The 21009-nt window shown below is 46.2% G+C and overlaps 1 protein-coding gene across 1 annotated transcript; it reads right to left on the reverse strand.

Annotated features, from left to right (window-relative positions):
• Positions 1-1044: 1044 nt before the first annotated feature.
• Positions 1045-3290, reverse strand: LOC124656256 (L-type lectin-domain containing receptor kinase S.4-like). Its single transcript, XM_047195035.1, has one exon. It carries the CDS (start codon positions 3288-3290, stop codon positions 1227-1229), a length of 2064 nt encoding a protein of 687 aa, XP_047050991.1. The 3' UTR covers positions 1045-1226.
• Positions 3291-21009: the final 17719 nt, after the last annotated feature.

Consider the following 21009-nt stretch of genomic DNA (forward strand, 5'->3'; position numbering starts at 1 on the left):
AATACCCGTGTTAACCATAAGATCTGGAGTGGGACGGAATAGTCAATCGTATTTGCACCTCTTGTACATCAACGGACGCGCTTTACCGTAGCACACTTGTCATCCGTCGGGGCAAGCGGTAGGTCGGGAAGCCAAAAGTTCCCCACGGCTTTGTCCGTAGCACACTTGTCGCCGAAGTGCAAGCGGTAGGTCGGGAAGCCAAAAGTTCCCCACGGTATTGCGGTCTATGAGGGGTTGCATCTGCCGGCGAAGGAGTTTGGTTCGATCCCGGATCGTCGTCGTGGTCGGGGTCCACCCTAAAATGGGAATCATGGGACCGGCGAGGACCCGTGGCTCTGGGCATGCAACAAAGGGTGGGTGTATGAGGTAGCGGAGGAATATGATTGGCTATGACCTTATACCGGGCCTCACACCGAAGGAAGTGTGGACGGGAAAGTCGCCCTGCTGGCACCAAGGTTAAGATCTCTTATGGGTAAAGCAACACACCTCTCGCAGAGTGTAATGAATCGTGACCCGTCACTCCTCGTTCCGGATTTGGAACTGCGAACGCTGCCGGAAAGGAACTCCATGAAGTTCTAGTAAACCGGTGAAGGCTGACGGACATAGTTCTTTGAAATAAAAGCAACCTCTTGAAAAAATGTTTATACCTCAAATCGAGGCCTTATTCCTCAAATCGAGGTAGCACTATTTTGGCTGTTGTTGTCCAACGCAACTACAGCTGGGCATGGGCAGCCCGGCCCGGACAGCCCGGTCCGACCCGGCCCGAAAATCCCGAGCCTGTTTGGGCCTCATTTTGGAGCCCGAACGTCGGGCCGGGCCGGGCTCGGGCTTGCAGAAAACGAGATTTACGCCTAGTTCGGGCCGGGCTTGTCGGGCCGAGCCGGGTTTTTCTCTATTCAGGCCGGGCTCGGGCCTGATTTCTAAGCCCGAAGGTCGGGCCAGGCCAAGCTCGAGCCTGGGAATTTAGGTTCGGGCTTTTTCGGGCCTGGCCCGAAACCTGGCCCGGCCCGAAGAATGCCCAGGTGTAAAGGCAACGAGGTGGAAGGAGACAAAAATGGCAAACGACAATTCCAAGTAGGGGTTTGGGAATTGAACCTCGACAATTTTCTACTGGCACTGCACCGTTACCAACACCTCCAAACATCCGCAGAATTTGTTCCGCAGTTGAACAAATTATTCAGCCAAAATGATGATCAATAGATTCCACACTTGACCAGGAGTGTGGGTCATACGCTGACGTAGGATGACCGATTCGACAGCGACGAGAAGGGGAAAGTGGCCACCGACGTCTGCGACAGTGGCTCCACTCCGCCGGCCGCCGCCGCCCTCTCGAACGACGACGACGGGAACGAGTGCACGAAGTCGTCGTACCCCACCTCGCCGGAGCACACCGGCGGGGGCGGCGGCGGTGGAGGAGGCGGCGGCACCTCCACCGCGTCCCCTCCGTCGAGGTACCTCGTCACCTCCCTCATCGTCGGCCGCGCCACCGGCACCGGGTGCGAGCACCACAGCCCCACCTTCACCGCCGCGGCCGCCTGCTGGGCGTCGAACGCCCCCTCCAGCCTCCCGTCCACCACCTTCTCCGTCTCCCCAGCCGCGTACCGCTCCCACGCCCACTCCGCCAGCACCTGCTCCTCCGGCGCCGCCCGCTGCTCGATGGGCCGCCGCCCGGCCACCACCTCCAGCACCAGCGCCCCGAACGCGAACACGTCCGCCGCCGTCGTGGCCTTCCCCGTCCGCGTCAGCTCCGGCGCCAGGTACCCGAGCGTGCCCACCACCCGCGTCGTGCCCGGGTTGGCCCCGTGCTCGTACAGCTTGGCCAGCCCGAAGTCCCCGAGCCGGCCCGCCATGTCGCCGTCGAGGAGCACGTTGCTGGCCTTGACGTCGCGGTGGAGCACCACGTGCTCCCACTGCTCGTGCAGGTACAGCAGCGCCGACGCGACGTTGCGGAGGATCTTGTACCGGATGTCCCACGTCAGCCGCGCCGCGCGGAGGCCGTCGCCGAACAGGTGCATGTCCAGGCTGCCGTTGGGCATGAAGTCGTACACCAGGAGCAGGTCGCCGCGACGGCGGCACCACCCCTGCAGCTGCACGAGGTTGCGGTGGCGGAGCCGCCCGATGGACGCGATCTCGGCCACGAACTCCCGGAGCCCCTGCCGGGAGTCGTGCGAGACGCGCTTCACGGCGACCACGGTGGGCGGCGTCCCCGGGAGCACGCCGCGGTAGACCTTGCCGAAGCCGCCGCAGCCGAGCAGCTCGCGCTCGCGGAACCCGCGCGTGGCGTGCTTCAGCTCCGGGTACTTGTACCGGTGCGGGCCGTAGTCCAGCTCCCACGGCTCGATCACCTCGCGGTTCTTGTAGCGGTACGCGCCGTAGGCGCCCGCGCCGGCGAGGGCCACCAGCGCCACGAACGCCGAGAACACCGACGCCAGGATCCGCGTCGTCCTGCTCCTCTTGTCCGGCTTGGGCTGCGGCAGCGACGGGAGGGACGACAGGTCGAGCGGCGGCGCGGCGCCGCCGCCCAGCTTGAAGCTCCACCCCATGAGGTAGTGGGAGCTCGCGAGGAGCCCCGTGGACGCCGAGAAGCCGACGTACATCTGGTCCAGGAAGACGGTGGACAGGTCGACGTGGAAGGAGATGAGCGGCGCCGCCGGCTTCTCTGATTTGGTCGCGATGGAGACGTTGAGGAGCCTCCGGTCGCCGTCGTAGTCGACCCAGGCGAGCACGGTGTCGCCGGACTTGAGGTTGACGGGCGCCGCGGAGGCGGAGGCGTTGGAGACGAGGCTGTTGAGGTCGACGCCGACGTGGTTGTCGTTGATGTCCCCGAACTCGAAGTCCTGGACGGTGTCGAACTCGACGGCGAAGACGTGGTTGGTGGCGTTGCCCAGGTCGGCGGCGCTGAGCAGGCCCAGGTACTGGCTGGGCAGCGCGCCCGGGATGCGCGGGTCGGGCGCGGCCACGAAGGCGAAGCCGTGGCCGCCCAGCCGGGGGTACTCCGGCACGACGGCGAACGCGAACGCCGTGGAGAAGGACACCGCGGTGCCGTTGCGGTTGCTGCCGGAGCCGGGCGGGCCGAGGAGGCGGAGCGGGGACGGGTAGAAGGCATGGCCCAGGAGGCGGGATGTTTCGTTGGTGAGGCGGATGATGCCGTCGGGACGGAGCTCCGTGACGCCGTTCAGGGTGAGGTTTGGAGCGCCGCCGTTGCCGCGACCACCGAAGCCGGAGTAGGTGAATTGCTGGGACGCGGCGAGGGTGGCGAGGAGGAGGTGCAGGAGGAGGCGGAGATGCATCGCAGTGGAGATGGGGATGGGACTGTGACCATGTGTTTTCTTGCGGTTGGTGGAGGGAGTTGTTAATGGCGGGCTGCAGCGTTGCGGGTTTTGTAGGGAGGAAGAAGAACGAAAGGGAGAGGAGTCAACAGTCAGCTAGCGACACTGCGACAGTAATCTGGGTGGCATTCCCTCGGATATTTAATATCTCGATCTGCCTGACTCAGATAATCAATTGCTCCTGGCTCTAATCCGCTAGCATAATGATGGACTTGTTGACTCTTGAGGTCTAGTCAGCTAGATAGGTCAGTCAATTTCAACGAAATTTGGACCAAATTTCAAAATTTTCGTTAATTTTTGGTGGGTAGTGACATCGAAATTTTGACACTAGATTCAAGATAATTTCAAAATTAAATCAGGTTTAATTTGTAAAAATGTAGTGTTGCGCGACGCCGATGATGCAGATCATGATGACTCCCTGACACACGACGAGAATGAGATGATTTTTTTTCTAATCCAAAATCACAATATTTAGATCAAAATCTTTTCAGGTCGAAGCAGTTATTTCTGATGCACCTGTGCAATAACAAAAAGCTGAAAAATAGTACAACCATATAATGTTGATTTTTCAATATTAATCGAATGACATAGTCAATTTTGTGCCATCTATTAGTTCAGTTTTTTGTTCTTGTCTGATCGCAAACTGAAATGTTAATTCTTTTCATGAAATTATTCTTAAATTTATTTAAATTTGGATGTATCTACAACCTAGATACTACTCCCACCGATCTCTTTTAATTGACTTAAATTTATTGTAAAGTTGTACTAAATTCGAGGCAATTAAAAAGGATCGGAGTGAGTAATATTTAGTGTCTATATAAAAATTTAAATTTAGATAAAGTTAAGATATATTTAATAAGGCGGAGAATACCAATTTTCTTTCATTTGTTAGTTAGTTTTGGGTCAAAATTTAACACCTTGCATTTGGAACTTAGAGCAAAAGAAAGCTACTTCTAGATTCTCATTTGCTCCCATCGTCTCGTCTACCATAGATGACATATATTCTAGAGGCTTCCGCTGAAAGGGACAGTAGTGATTCGAAACAAACGTCGTAATCTTGAACATCCCATCGTCTTGGTCAAAATTTACGGTAGACGGTCACAAAAGCTCAACTGAATCCTTGGATCAAACTCCACATGCGTTAATGACAAGTGGATCCCACCAGATTTAACCTCTTTAACCATTGCTATCACTCTTTAGACAGCATGAAATATTCAACCAATAGTTTCAAAGAAAAAAAACATAAAATTGGACACCCAAAAGCTTAAACTAAGCTTGCCGAAAGTTTCCGATAAATCCGCACTGCAGAACGAGTGATGGTAAATGTGGCACTCCATTACATTACGATATTTTTGTATTTCTTCCTTATCTTTCGGACGTTGACACTAGCTTAGGTGTTTTCTTTTCTAGTATAGAGGAGAAAGCGTTGTTTATTGTACAGGTCAGCGTTCAGTCAAAGAGGTTAGTTGTGCAAAAGTGAAAGGACTTGTAGAGACGAAAATTGTTTAAGCACAGCTGGACGAATAACTGAATGCTATGGTGCGTTTTGTCAAATGTGGTTGAAGCCAAAGTCGTAAAGCTGAAAACGGAATGCAGCTGGTTACCACCAACCTATTGCAGTGCAAACCTCGTAGAATAAGCAGTTTCTCTCGATCAGTTTTCAACTTTTCATTTTATTTTAAAATAGGGAAATCCACTTTTTACGTGCAGCTGTGACACACATTACTCTATTTTACTAAAACTTGTGTCGGAATATCTCATCTAGCAGACTCTGAATATAGTTTTATCCAAATTTAGCATTTTGCATGTTTTTGTTTGTAATTAGGACTGGCATGTTACGTCGAAGTGGCGTAAAAAATGTGTAAACAACGGGGTCAGTCATCTTGATATGTTTCAGCCCTGGTCATCACATGACACATTGCTCAATCGGCATGCGTCAAAAAGCAAGGGTTCAAAATCTTTTAAATGTGGCAATCTAGACAAATTTCTACTCAAGGGTGTAACAATGAGAATTTGCTCTCTTTTTTCAAACTAGGCAAAAGACTTGATATTTTCATTAATAAAGAATAAGAATAGAGGTACCTCCCAAAAATTGGTAGTACAAATACCCTTGTCGACCAAATTTACAGGCAACAAAATAAAGTGACATCTGGATAGTATCTAGTAATGCAATCCAGTGCATCAAACAAAGCAAAGATCATGGGATAAAGTCCATTTGGAACGAGGCATGTGCCCTGTCGATAGCGTAAAAAAACACGTCATTAGATTTTTTCCACGCTTGCGAGCTGCAAAAACAAATGGTAATCCGGCAAACTCTTGATGAAACCAGAGCGTGGAGCACGTAGCACACACATGATGGTGGGACGTGGCTAGTAGTAAACCCACTGATGAGCAGCGTGGCGCTGTGCATCATGTTTTTCAGTTGCAACTTGCAAGAGGAAATGCTCATGCGAGTCAACCAAAGGGGCCGGTCAGCAAAACCGTCTCGAGCCGAAATTTGTCTCTCATCAGCACTCGATGTGATGGTAGTAGTAACGGTTGTAGTGCCAGTGTGTGTGTGTCGTGTGGTGCTCATCCATCCTACTGGCTGGTCGGCGTGGTCGCGCATCTTCACGTTGACACAGACTTTGACTCGCCCGATCGACAAACAGAACGGTGTTTAGCCAGAGCCATCGATGTTCGAAAGGGAGAGGCGTCGGAAATCGCCGGGATTGATCAATTAGGAGGAAGAAGACACGGAGGAGGCGGAGACGCATTATACCCTATATAAAGGGTGGACGGATTCACGTTCTTGAGCTGCTCGGGACACTGTTGATGGTGATTTTTTTGCCAATCCCGTAACTCCACGTTTCCCTTTTCCAGTCAGATTTCACATTTTTTTCCTTGCGTTTTTTTTTTGTTAAAGGTTACCGGCTTGCTTCCGGTTGCCTCTCTCCCGTTAAAAGCGGTGATTTTTGTTTGTCTCTCTTCAGTGAAAAGCGGTGGCTTTTGTGAACTGCCCACGTCCAGAAAATTCTACCCATACACGTGGCCCTAGCTAGAACATAGGAGAAGATCTCACCGGCTTGAGAAGAACCAAAATTTATGTCCTCTACCTTCGATTAGATCTTCCCTGATCCCTTCTCTCTTCCTCTCTCCTGTTGGAATCTTGCACCTCGGCGCACATCTCCGACGAGATGGATATGGTGGGTGGCCGGCCGAGCGGAGCCAATCTGCTGCAGGTGATGGGCCGCTCCAGCACTTTCCTTCGCCCTAGGATTCTTTCTCCATGGCCGTTGTACAGCCTCCCAAGGCGGCCATTGGCACGGCTGGCGGCACGGTGGAGGAGCTCAGCGCCCTCCTCTCCCTCAGGCGGCTGACGGCGAGGAGGATTTGGCGGAGCAAGACGACGACCAAGGGGAGGTGCAGGGGCCGGCCAGGGACGGCCACTTCATGGCGGTGGCGGTGCGGGCCAGTGGCGGTGACCTCGGGGTGGAGCAGCCGCAAGCCGGGGACGGCGACCTTACCGGTGGAGGTGCGATTGGCTGGCTCAGGTGGTCTGGCGATGCCATCCATGCCATCACATTGGCAGACATCATCTACCGAAATTACTACAGGCTCGGCGATCTTGGACGCAGCCATCCATGCCATCACATTGGCAGACATCATTACGGGCTCGACGATCTTGGACGCAGCATCTGTCTTGGTCACTGGAACGCATGCAACCTGCTGTGGAATCTCTACGTCTTCTGCTCTGTAGCCTTCCTGGAGATGGACGCCTCCAAGTTCCAGCAACACTACCCAATTTTCAGCCATGTGTGTTCTGTATTGCAAGCTGCGGTATATTGATCAAATAAAAATTTCAGCAATATAAACTGATCCTTCTTTTTGGTTACCTCAGGTTCTGAGTAGCGTAAAGAACAACGCCCACAGCGATATGATTACCCTGTTGGATTCAAGATCATCAGGAGTGAAGAATTAAGATGCCATAAGTATGTTGGTTACATTACATATATGCCTCACCAGGTCTAATGGCATTAAAGAGTGCCTTCAGGTTAGTTAGATTTTTCAAGTTTGGGCTTTTGCACTTTTATGATCAGACATTTACGTCGTTGTTTAATTGTAGTTTCATCTACTGCTTCGGTGGAAACATGAAAACAGGCAGTGGTAAATAATTGTTAGATCCTACTGAAATGCTAGGGATATGATTTTGTCACTTCCTGAAAACTGTTGCACTCCTTTAGGAGATGCACCCAACTGCTCTTTGGTTGATCAGTTTGTCTTTGCAGGCCATCATATTTGTACAGACCTATCATTTTTATTTATACAGATCCATGTGCTGATATATTTTGTATGCAAAATTCTGCACTACCTTTTTACTATGATTCACTCTTGGATTGCTCCTAGTGAGCAAAATTATAAGTCAGAAATGCATTGTGTTTTCATATAGTTGTTCAGTTCATAATGGATGCGCAAATTCATAATTATGAACTTTTCCTTGATTCTAATACTAATATAGTATATTCACTTCCATAATAAGATGATTCTACAAAAGTTATACCTTTAGGAATGCCTTTTGTGATATTACAATGCTACAACTTAGAAAGGCATGTATTTTGGAATCAAATAGTTGTGTCTAGAATTTTTATATTAGAATAAATCTTGCATTTCTTGGGTGCAGTATGTAGGATAACACATAGCTATCTCTTATACATCACTGCTCATTTGTATTCCTTATGGTCCTTACACACTTAGTTATGGAAGTGACATGGCATCTGGAGATTTGATTTTAGTACATGATGGTTAGGCTATCACTATCCAATTTGTGGTCCCAGGTATGTTTACACACTTGGTTACAGTATCAACTGGATTCAGTTACTTCAGAAAATAGCTATGTATATGAAATGTAACACGTACCTAATGGTGACCTGGTACAACAGCCCATTCTGCTCCGTTGGACGCCCTCATCGCCAGCATATCTACCATAGCATGCACTCTCCACACTGGTGTTGACAGTATTGCTGTCCTCCCCTGAATTGTGCATGCAGAAACTCCTGAGGGCGAACCATGTGCCAAGGTGAACGATCAGGAGAGGTGGAGATCATCACAACTAGCTCAGCTCAGCCGGAAGAGTGATTGCAATGAAACGACCAGGCTAGGTTGGTGTGACCTGCGGCCCACAGGAAACAATCTTAGAAAGTGACAACAAGAAATGGAAAAACTTATGACCTACTACTGCAGTAACTAAAAAAGGTATACTTTCAGGACATCTACATACAAGCGATACTAACTCATTGTATATACTCTTTCAGCAGTGTAAATCAAGAGAAGAAAAAATCATCCAAGGATTTGTTATATGTGAACTGGACAGATGCTTGAATTTCTTGTATCCTCTTTTGAATCAATAAGAAAAGAGGATGCCGAAACTATTCTCCTTGGCCTCCTTCTATTTTTAGATGGTTGATTACTTCCTTGATCTTTTTGTTAACGTACATGTAACCGAGTAAGAGAATTTCAAAATTGACTTTGTGCTTGGTGGTCACACCTCATGTAAATGGTACAATACTCTTCAAAAAATATCACTTGCTATGCACATACCATGGCATGATGCGTCGCGATGCCGCACCGTGCTGCGGCCAGGTCAAGACGAGTGACGCATCGCTCATGGGACTTCCCTTCCATCTTACTGATTCCTTGTGATTCTAGGTTTTTCTATCACCTCCATCTTACTGATTCCTTTTTGTTCAGCCAGGTGCTTGCCTAGGTTGTTGCGTTCTGAGCATCCATTCTGAGAGATCAATTTACATTTGATTTCTGAATTTTTTAACTGAATTTTTACCACCAAGCATATCAATCAATACTAAAATAATATTTTCCAGGGTATAGGGATCAAGCAACATGGCAAAATTTGTTCGAGTCGACTTCACTATTATTACCAGGAGGTACCTTCGAAATGTTCAGCAAATTCATTTACCTATTGTCACTTATAAATACACAATTAGCTCATGGAATTGATCATACTAGCTGTGAATGCCCACTCTACTATCAAAGGACAGTAAGTAAACACATATGTTTTTTTGACAACAAACACACGTTCGTATTGGCTTACTGCACTTATATTTTACCTCGCTGATTTTCTGTAGTGTAACCAATCAATGCTAGATTCCCATCTGTTGTATAGTTACTTGCTAACAAAATTATTTGTTTCCCGCATGAAATATACACTAGGCGTAACTGATGTTTCAGGGCAGCACAGTGGAAGGTTGCATGCCATCCAATCAAATATAATACAAGACACCAGATCATCCTTATCGGATCGAGATTGGTCGACGCACAAAGGTCATCAAAGCTATTCCAGAACCTTCAAACTTTCTTTTGTTGAAATCATTTCATGTTTTGCAGTCGTGCAAGGAGAATAACACCATTCTATCAGGTTCCCAGTGATTACAAGCCTGTACTTTTCATATTAAACTGTCTGCATTTTATGTCCGCTTCATTCTCTACTTTTTTTTTTATCAATTTCAGATGTGGCTGGACTGGTGGTAATTGTTAATGGATGTCATTTCAAAGACGAATTGAGAGGCACGGAGGCATATTCACTTAAAAGATGTTTGGTGTAGGTAGCAATGCTTCAGCAGGCCGTTATGAACCTGCATGCGTAATGATAGTGTACACATTTGTTAAGCGGTAAACACAAGCATGCTCCCTCTAGGTAGGTATTAGTGATGTTCTACATAGAGGGCTACAGAGTACGGTTTGGGTTGTTGGTGCAAATCACTATCTGAAAAGATACTTTGTTATTCCTAATTTTGTACTTACTTGGAATTTTGCATCGCTGATACGTCGCAAATGTATCTATAATTTTTGATGTTCCATGCTTGTTTTACACCAATTACTATATGTTTTCAGGGACTAACCTATTAATAGTTGCAAAAGTGCACAAGTTCTTGGTTTCAACTTTGTTGTGCAGGAAATAGGCAAATATGGAAGGAAATAGCTCATTATGGTGAAATCTGGAATTTTCCCGGAATCTGTCCCTGCTGAACACTTTTCAAAGATCGCTTCGAAACTCCATCAAAACGACGTCCAATGAAAAAGTCATAAACTACAAAGTTGTAGAGAATTTCAAGCCGAACAATTTGGACATCTTATTCGTCCAGAACGGACAACGGATGCATCCGGCAGAGCAGAATTACTGCGGAGGTTCGTGCAGTCTCAGGACTCCGAAAGTTGGTGACGTATTTGACACAAACTCTTTCCATACCTGGATATTTCGGCCCAGCCACAAGTTGTGAGGCTCATGAAGGACAGAGGTGAGTCCTAGGAAGGTTCTAGAGGTGCCCAAAAGCCCTTGGATCAAAGGGGTATCCATCCCATGGCCTAGATTGCATCTCGAACACTATATATTGATGGGAAACACTATTTTTGGAGGCCCCCAAGCATTGTCACGAAAATCCTCCTCCTTGGCAGCAGCCAAGGAGGGAGAAATACTCATCTACACCAGCACCAACTCAAGGAAGAAGAAGGCTAAGAGCGGCGCTCCCCCATGATGCCGGCGGCGGGGAAGGAGTCCCCCGCGCCGCCGCCGACGCCGCCACCGCCTCCGCCTCCCGGCGCTCCTCGCTGATCCCTCCAACGTCTTCACCGCCATCTCCATCACCAACTCCTCATTGTATTCAGTGGTCCATCCTCTCACAAACCTCTGTACCGCCCTATGTAAACATGGTGTTTGATGCTATAAGTTATAATCCTATGATCTATGTCATGTTGCCATAGTTTATTTGTTCTTTGATTGATTGGTTGTTTCTCTTTGGTTCATTAGAGTTGTATGTTGATATGTTACCGTCCTTGGTGCCCATTATATTTGTGTGCACATGGATCAAACACCATAGGGTTGGTAGTACTTGTATACTAGAAGGGGGAAGTTCTGCCGGAGTGATAGAAACCTAAGGACGCGAACCGGATAGTTGCATGTATGGGAGTAAGAGGACCATTTTATTAAGGCTATGGTTGGGAAAACCTTAATGCTTGCTAGTATTTACGAATGTTTGCTAGCAAGCCAATCATATAGTACTTGTAATCCCGGAGGGAGAGCATGTATATTTAGCCTCTCCTACATAGAAAGCTGCATCGAAGACATTGAACCCAAGATCTTCACTAATTGATCTTGGATAAAGCCACCACTATTACCACCGCCTTTCCACACTCATGGTACTCGTTAGTTTAGTTTGTTTTATTGCTGCAGACACTAACATTTATTCCGTGTATTTTATTGTTCCGCAAAGTCACCTCTCATACCCGTTATCGCTCTAGTTTTATTTCCTAGATATTGCAAATGCTTAGTGTGCGTAGAGTTGTATCAGTGGTTGATAGAACTTGAGAGAATGTTTATCCTACCTTTAGTTCCTCGTTGGGTTCGACACTCTTACTTATCGAAAAGGCTACACACGATCCCCTATACTTGTGGGACATCAAGACCTTTTCTGGCGCCATTGCCGGGGAGCCATAGCGTAGGTGAATATTTTCGTGTGCACTTGTTTGCTTTATCACTAAGTAGTTTTACTTCCTGTACCTAGTTGTTCTCTATCTCTTGTATGGATAGGGAATGCGAATTACAAAAAAAATTAGTTGTACTTCTTATATAAAAAATATAAAAAAATATTTTCAGAAAAGAAAAGTGATTGGAAAGATGAGTAATGGTGAAGTGGGGGTCAACCTTGAACACTTGTGTTCATGCCTGCGAAACCAAAACAATACTTTCCATTGGAAGCTTTTCATTAAAAACTTGTAAATAGTGTATATAGTGTACATGTCCCGGTGTAAATAGAATGTATAGATAACCCCTAGTTTGTTATGCAAGTTTGTCACTATGCTGCCTAAAAAACAGATTTCCAGTGCTCCACTGTACAAAATTTTAAAAATCAGCAGAACATGATCTTGATCTGAAATTTCTTGAGTGCATAGTAGTGCTTGCTATCTAACTTTCGTTAGTTCTGAATTTTCTGATTTGAGGTACGTAGACAGATCTAATAATTCAATCTTTATGGATTGATTCTGTTGAGACAGATTTCGTATGCTGTGCTGCAAAAATTCGTGAAAAATCTCAGTATTGCATTTTGATCTGAATTTTTTTGTGCATAGACCTGAGGTTATGATCTGTCTTTCATTAATCATGAGTTTTTCGATTTGAGCTACGTAACTATCTCATTGAGTGACATCATTACAGAGTGTTCAGTTTTGACAGATTTATATTCTCTTTGTTTAAATATTGTACTTAGGATTCAAAAGTTTCCTTCGTTTTCGACGTACGATTGAAATAATAAGAAACCTCAGTATTACAGTGGCTAAATATTTGATAGATTTTATAGAAATTAGGGATACTTGAACACTTATAGATTTTATTTAATAAGTACTAACCTACTAATGAGTTTTGTGAAGCTTTATGTGGATGTAGTTTTTTAAGTTCCAATCAATATGGTGATATGAGATGAGCAAGAGGATGCAAGAGCTCAATCTTGGGGATGTGTAGATGGATCCCAAGAGAATATTCAAGAAGATGCAAATATCTAAGCTTGAGGATGCCCAAGGCATCCCCCTATTCATCAACCAACATGAGGTTGTCTCCTTCAAACTCAATATTACCCATCCACATGTAAGCATTGTATATAGTTGCTTTTATTATCTTTGGTTTTATGCTATTTAGTTTTATTAGGTTCTTTATTTGGTTCTTGTTTCTTTTTCAGTTTCACTTATAATTGGAAAACAACAACAAAAAAAAGGGGGTTTGAGAGCTCCATCAAATAATCATGCCCATCTTAAATGGCTATAAAGAAAGAGCTTTATGGGAGATAACCCAATCTGTTTATATTTCTGTTATTTCTCGCTTTGTTGAGTCTTGGAAGTCATTACTACTGTCATGACCTCTCCTTATCATGTTTGTTTTGTTTTTGTGCCAAGAATTGCCTCTAATGGTAAGAAAGTGGTATTTGGGAGATTTGCAATCTTGTTTACTGTTCCTGTTTCTGGTTCGTCACGAGAAAAATCGCCAAAAATCACCAGAACGTAAGTTTGAGCTGCCAATTTACGAGCATCTTCCTCAGGTATTTATCTAACTTTCAGTAGTTCGGAGTTTTTCGAGTTACGCAGCGTAACTATTTTTAAAAAATCAATTTTTACGAACTGTTCTGTTTTGACAGATTCTTGCACTGTTTTGCATTTGCATCTTTTTGACCACCTTTTTGAGTTCTCTTGATCAAAGAACCTTATTGAAGTTGTGCTACAGTAGTTAATGCTTATTAAAATGCTTTTCATATGTCATACTGAACTTTTTAGATTTGATTAATATTATCATTGCACTAACGCTGCTAATGAGATTTGTGATGAGTTTTGTATGAAGGATGTTTTCAAGTGTAGGAAAGAAGAATGATGAGATGAGATGAAGAATTGACAAAATCTCAAGCTTGGGGATGCCCATGTCACCCCAAGATATATTCAAGAAGTACAAGCGTCAAAGCTTGGGTTTGCCCAAGGCATCCCCTTCTTCATCAATAAAAATATCAGGTCTTGTTTCTGTTCACTATATTTTTATTGCTTCATATACTATGTGTTATTCTGGGAGCGTCTTTATTTTCTGTTGTGTTTTTTATTTTTAATAAAGTGGACACCATCATACCATGTTTGTTTGGGAGAGAGACACGCTCCGTTTTAATTGTATGAACGCTCTAGTTTTCACTCTTATTGTTCAACGAGCGTTTTATTTTTGCTAACTGCGTTTAGCTCGGGTTTTTCACTCCTATTTTGTCCAGAGCTTGTTAGTATGCTTCAGGATATATGATTAGCTCTCTGATCTTTAATGGATATTATAAATGAGAGTTGTTTCAAATAAGTTGATTGGTGTTGGATACGAGTAAAAAGGTTTCATATTAATAGTGATGCAAATGGAAGATCTCCTCTAATGTTTCAATTGGGTTGAATTGATCATTTAGTTTAGACTTTTAATATCACCATATGCTTTAATTAATAAGTTTTGTCGCTATGCATGATTATGACCATTATTGCTCTCTTAGTTGGTCGCTAACTTTCTTTTTGCTAGCCTTCATTCTGTAGTGAGTATGATCTCTACTCGTGCATCCAACCACCAAAAACCAAATGCCAAAAGTGTCCACCATACCAACCTATATGTGGTATTTCACCGCCACTCCAAGTAAATTTACATGTTCTACCTTTAAAACCTTCAAAATAATTCCTTGTTTTTGCAATACATAGCTCATGGGAAAGTAGCCTTAAAAAATATTGTGGTGAGGAATATGTCACTTATGTATCTTAGTTCTTATAAGCTGCTTGTTGTGTGGCAACCATGCTGACATGGGGACACCATCATCATATTTTTGATAAATATCATGTGAGTTACTATGCATGTCCGTCTTGTCTGAAGTAAAGGAGATAACCATGATAAAAGGTTAGAGTATGCATATTGTTAGAGAAGAACATTGCGCCGCTAACCAAAGCCATGTTTACATGGTGGAAGTTTCAGCATGGACATTAAAACCTCAAAAATCTCTTATGAGAAATTTATGTTGCCAAAACTTTAAGCTTAAAGAGGAGTCCATTTGTCTGTTGTGCATGTTGTCCCGGTATGGATGTCTAAGTTGAGAATAATCAAAAGCGAGAAATCCAATGCGAACTTTCTCCTTAGACCTTTGTACAGGTGGCATGGAGGTACCCCTTTGTGAAACTTGGTTGAAACATATGTAGTGCGATGATAATCCATGGAAATCCGAGCTAATTAGGACAAGGTGCGGGCACTATTAGTATTCGATGCATGAGGCTTGCAACTTATAGGAAGTTTTATACATAACCTATATTACTTATTGCTACCGTTGACACAATTGCCTCTCTTAAAATTTTATATCTCTATGTTTTCAAATAAAAAGCTCTAGCACATGTTTAATCTCTGCTTCCCTCTGCGAAGAGCCATTCTTTTACTTTTATGTTGAGTCTTCATCTTCTAAGTTATATGCACCGTCTTATGAGAGCATAGTTGTCATTCTTAGTTCTATGTGCATGGTCCCAAAATTATTATTGATTGAATCATGAATGTGTTATTAATTGTTCTTAAATTATTTGTATCTAGTCATCCTTTGAACTTTTAAGGTGCATGTCACCTCAAAAATTATTCTTTTTATCACTTACCTACTCGAGGACGAGCAGGTGTTAAGCTTGGGGATGTTGATACGTCGCAAACGTATCTATAATTTTTGATGTTTCATGCTTGTTTTACACCAATTACTATATGTTTTCAGGGACTAACCTATAAATAGTTGCAAAAGTGCACAAGTTCTTGGTTTCAACTTTGTTGTGCAGAAAATAGGCAAATATGGAAGGAAATAGCTCATTATGGTGAAATCTGGAATTTCCCGGAATCTATCCCTGCTGAACACTTTTCAAAAATAGCTTCGAAACTCCATCAAAACGACGTCCAATGGAAAAGTCATAAACTACAAAGTTGTAGAGAATTTTAAGACAAACAATTTGGACATCTTATTCGTCCATAACGGACAACGGATGCATCCGGCAGAGCAGAATTACTGCGGAGGTTCGTGCAGTCTCAGGACTCCGAAAGTTGGTGACGTATTTGACACAAACTCTTTCCATACCTGGATGTTTCGGCCCAGCCACAAGTTGTGAGGCTCATGAAGGACAGAGGGGAGTCCTAGGAAGGTTCTAGAGGTGCCCAAAAGCCCTTGGATCAAAGGGGTATCCATCCCATGGCCTAGATTGCATCTCCAACACTATATATTGATGGGAAACACTATTTTTGGAGGCCCCCAAGCATTGTCACGAAAATCCTCCTCCTTGGCAGCAACCAAGAAGGGAGAAATACTCATCTACACCAGCACCAACTCAAGGAAGAAGAAGGCTAAGGGGCGGCGCTCCCCCATGATGCCGGCGGCGGGGAAGGAGTCCCCCGCGCCGCCGCTGCCGCCACCGCCTCCGCCTCTCGGCGCTCCTCGCTGAGCCCTCCAACGTCTTCACCGCCATCTCCATCACCAACTCCTCATTGTATTCAGTGGTTCATCCTCTCACAAACCTCTGTACCGCCCTATGTAAACATGGTGTTTGATGCTATAAGTTATAATCCTATGATCTATGTCATGTTGCTATAGTTTATTTGTTCTTTGATTGATTGGTTGTTTCTCTTTGGTTCATTAGAGTTGTATGTTGATATGTTACCGTTCTTGGTGCCCATTATATTTGTGCGCGCATGGATCAAACACCATAGGGTTGGTAGTACTTGTATACTAGAAGGGGGAAATTCTGCCGGAGTGATAGAAACCTAAGGACGCGAACCGGATAGTTGCATGTATGGGAGTAAGAGGACCATTTACTTAAGGCTATGGTTGGGGAAACCTTAATGCTTGCTAGTATTTACGGATGTTTGCTAGCAAGCCAATCATATAGTACTTGTAATCCCGGAGGGAGAGCATTATATTTAGCCTCTCCTACATAGAAAGCTGCATCGAAGACATTGAACCCAAGATCTTCACTAATTGATCTTGGACAAAGCCACCACTATTACCATCGCCTTTCCACACTCATGGTACTGATAGTTTAGTTTGTTTTATTGCTGCAACACTAACATTTATTCCGTGTATTTTATTGTTCTGCAAAGTCACCTCTCATACCCGTTATCGCTCTAGTTTTATTTCCTAGATATTGCAAACGCTTAGTGTGCGTAGGGTTGTATCAGTGGTTGATAGAACTTGAGAGAATGTTTATCCTACCTTTAGTTCCTCGTTGGGTTCAACACTCTTACTTATCGAAAAAGCTACACACGATCTCCTATACTTGTGGGACATCAATTGCCTACAATGATATGCTGTCCTTATATCAGGACCTTAAAAGCAAGAAAAAAGATCAGGTCATATCGGCATATGATTCTCTCTTCAGATTTCCAATTTATGAATTTCTGTAATTTTGATGATTCTTTTTTGCTCAGCTTTTAAAGAGCATAACGATTGCAACTACTACTTCTGCAGTATTAAATTTACAAGTTTCTAAATTGTGTTCCGTTGATAAGTTTGTAAATTCTGTTCCGTTGGTACGTTTCTAAATCGTGTTTCGTTGATTGGTAAGGAAGTGGACGCGGTGGATTCTGTGAAGGGGTAGTTCATGCTGGGTTTCATGCTGCGGTGGTCCTCATGTTGGTGATCTTTTTCCTAAATTCATTGTATGCAAATTGTATCTTCCCCCCTCGAACTTTTTCCTCCTTCAAAGAAGTCTGGCATCTGGAGAGATCACTCAACCACATACATAGTTCGATTCGTTTGGGTAAACGCCGAAACTGCCATAGTGTTCTACTGTATCTGTGTGTTGTTGTATATAGTTGCGGTCAACGAATATATCAGAGACTGTCTATTTTATTTCATCTTCTTTGTGTTACTTTTTATCCCCTGGAGAGATCCCCTGTTGTATATAGTCAAGCATATCATAATAATATTTAGGCATAGTAGAAATATTAGCACCTAGCTCACATAAGCATAGCAATCAGATTTACGGATAGTATAAGGGGAAGTGATATCAATATGGCCGAACTCGAGTTGACTGAGTTACCAAACTGAAATTGTGTCTCAGGGTGTTTTCAGTTACCTTATAATGCGATGGTATCATTTTTAATCTGTGCACTATGTTTTTGCTGACAGCAGTAAGCATGAACAAAACACTTGTGATATTATGTAATCATAGCTAAGTATATTAGTCAAAATAACTACATAGGTCAAAATAACATACCGGTGGCTGAATTCGATCAGCACTTGCGACAGCAATACTCCTCGGCGCCGGATCAAACAATCTCGCATTCGCACGCAGCTTCCAAGCACCGCGTGCCGCCACCTTCGCGAGGACATCTCGCTCCAGCCCGACCCGACCTGGCCGCCTCCCCCCAACCACAACCCCCGCTGCCCCCGTGAACCACCACGCGCAACCTCCGTGCATCACCCTCCTGACCTCCATGTAGTGGAGAAGCTTCATCCACATGATGGACAATGCGGGCCGTGGCCACAACCTATGAACGCCTCGCTGCCCTGTCCGTGCGCCAGCAAGGCCTGACTCGAGAAGCTACAACGCGATGTAGCTAACCTCGATCCAGGTCACCGCGCGAGGTCACCGTGCGTGACAACGAGGACCAGTCCCGAGCACGTCCCACTGCAACTTCATCGTGACACGGCGCCGGCCGGGAGCTGTGGGCTGGTCAGGTCATCTGCGAAAAGGAGGGCCACTAGCTCCTCAGTGGTCATGTTGCGGTGGACGCGCGGCTGGCCCTCCTCGACGCGGACGTGGAGCCGCTGCTCGCCGACCTGGGCATCCACCGCCTGATCCGTCGCGCAACAGTCTCGAATCGGCGGTGCTTCTGGAGTTGGTGGTCAGGCGCGCTCAGACGAGCGTGGAGCTGTGCCAGTGGACGGCGGGTCGGGAGAAGGCCGCGCGGGCGTTCTTGCTGGCCGACGAGGCGTTGTGGGGCAAAATTGAATGGAGGGAGGAGACGCCGGTGACCTGCCTGAGGCTGGATTGGAGTGGACAGGGAGTGGGGAGACAAGGCAGAGCCGGTGCGGGGAGGATGGGGATGAATCGACCGATTTGGGAATCGAGGAGAGGAAGGGGACGATACTACTTTTACTGACTCGACTTCGTCGCTTCTTCACTGCTATGGCTAGACTTCATCACTCTTGGCTCCCATTATATCGCCTCTCAGCACAAACTGAGGCCAATACTGACAGGTTTGTCAAGCTTAAAGCTAAGACAGTCATCAACACGAAAAGGCAAATCCATGTCATTTCTAATTTACATCCTGATCAAAGCAATCAGATTACACATCTTTCGAAAAGACATATTTTGTTTCTTAACAGCTCATACAAGTATGGAAACGTAAACAATTCACACAGGCATTCTTTACCCAAAAAACTCACACGAGCATTTCAAAAAACTAAAACTAACACTGAAGAGTAGATAGCCTCATGGTTTTAAATTTCGGTTTCGGAAATATTTTGTCTAATGCTGAAATCACTAACATTCATTTAATTTCAGTTATTCCTGTTTGCAATTCAGCCGAAGGACCAAGATTGTCCCTTAAAACTCATTTAAATAATTAGTTAGATTTTTTAAATTCGTGAGTACAAGTGAAGTCTTTGAATTTCTTGGCCACTAGGTAATTATTTTGAATTTTACCGAAAACACCAAATTTCGTTGCAACCTCATTCAAAATGGTGTCCATAGATAACGCTAACACGGGCGCGGCGTGTTGCCGCGCCATTGCTTCCTAGTCACAGTGAAAATGGGGATGGAACTGTGACCGTGTGGTTTATTCCGGCTTGTGGAGGGTCAAGCCGGTCGATCCATCTGGTTCTCGCACGTCCGAAACGATTCGCGTGGATAGACAGATCAGCCGCGCACGCCTCCAAACCGATCAACCCGTCCGACGTGACCCATCAGGCCACCAAATTTGGCGGAACCAAATGCAACTCGCGTGTCCCCCGTGTCCGCCCACGTCAAACGAGAACCTGCATGGTAGCGGCCCAATGGAGGAGGCTGATCGGCGGCAGCATTGGTCATCAAAGGGCCATCAAAGTCGTCGCTAACCGCCTGCCGCCTCAGCTCCAGCATTGGTGCCGATGGCGCTAGAAGTTGCGTGTGCCTGCGTCGACATTGATATCCAGGGGTACTTAACCGTCCCTGTGTCCGCATCTTCTACTCCACTCCCAAGGCCCGTGCTATTGCCAGCAAAACGAGTTTGCCACCCACTCTCGTTGAAGATGAAGATGCCCAAGTGGCTCAAGAAGACAACAAATGACCACGAGGAGGGATCCTCCTCCAGTCGCGGCGTCGGGATTCTGCGCCTCGGCAAAACCTAACACGCGTTGGCCGTCTGCCTCCACCCCCACATACGGCATACTTCCTCGGGCCACAAGCTGTTGCAGCCCCGGCAGCGCTGCCTCCTCCACAACAACCGGGCCGCAACAGGCACTATGTGCCGTTGCACGAGGCGAAGAAGCGGTGGGCGTAGGGTGACCCCTGCCTCCGCCGCGACGTATCCCTGCCACATGGATGGCATCTGAACATGGGAGGATCCCCGTGTCGCATACGCCCACGGACAGGCGGGCACTATGCAAGGAGATGAGTCACCGAATTGAGCGCTGCCACCGGCGCTGCAGTACGAGGCCGTCTACCAACGCGAGGATTTCTGGTGCGCTTTCCTGGCGTGGGAGCATGAAGTGCGGTGGGTGATCCGCGTTGCGCGAGATTTCTTTCATGCTTTTTTGGCGCTGGAGAACAAGGCGCAGCGGATGGTGATCCGCGTTGCGTGGGGTTTTCCCGCTTGGCGAGGACGATGCCAACAGCGAGGAGGAGGACGAAGAGGAGGAAGACGATGAGGAGATGGATGACGTGGCGCCTTCTGCCACCGTGAAGCTGGAGGCCCTCGTCCCCGAGGACTACGATTAGGATGCGGCCACTTCCGCTGCCATGGAGCTCACCATGGCTGAGGAGGACACCAAGTGGTCCTGGCCTGGGCTAGAGGACGTCGTCCAGTTGTCGGCCATGGTGGCGAAGAACGTCGCTTCCCTGCCACCGTCACCACCATTACCGCCGCACGGACAACCGCAGGCCGCATGGGATGACCATATGGTCCATCCTCCTCCCTAGTATG

The sequence above is a fragment of the Lolium rigidum genome, chromosome 5 (assembly GCF_022539505.1).
Source record: "Lolium rigidum isolate FL_2022 chromosome 5, APGP_CSIRO_Lrig_0.1, whole genome shotgun sequence".
Taxonomy (NCBI): Eukaryota; Viridiplantae; Streptophyta; class Magnoliopsida; order Poales; family Poaceae; genus Lolium; species Lolium rigidum.

Excerpts from the sequence above, each read along its gene's own strand:
- LOC124656256 (XM_047195035.1), bottom strand. The coding sequence starts at position 3,290 with ATGCATCTCCGCCTCCTCCTGCACCTCCTCCTCGCCACCCTCGCCGCG.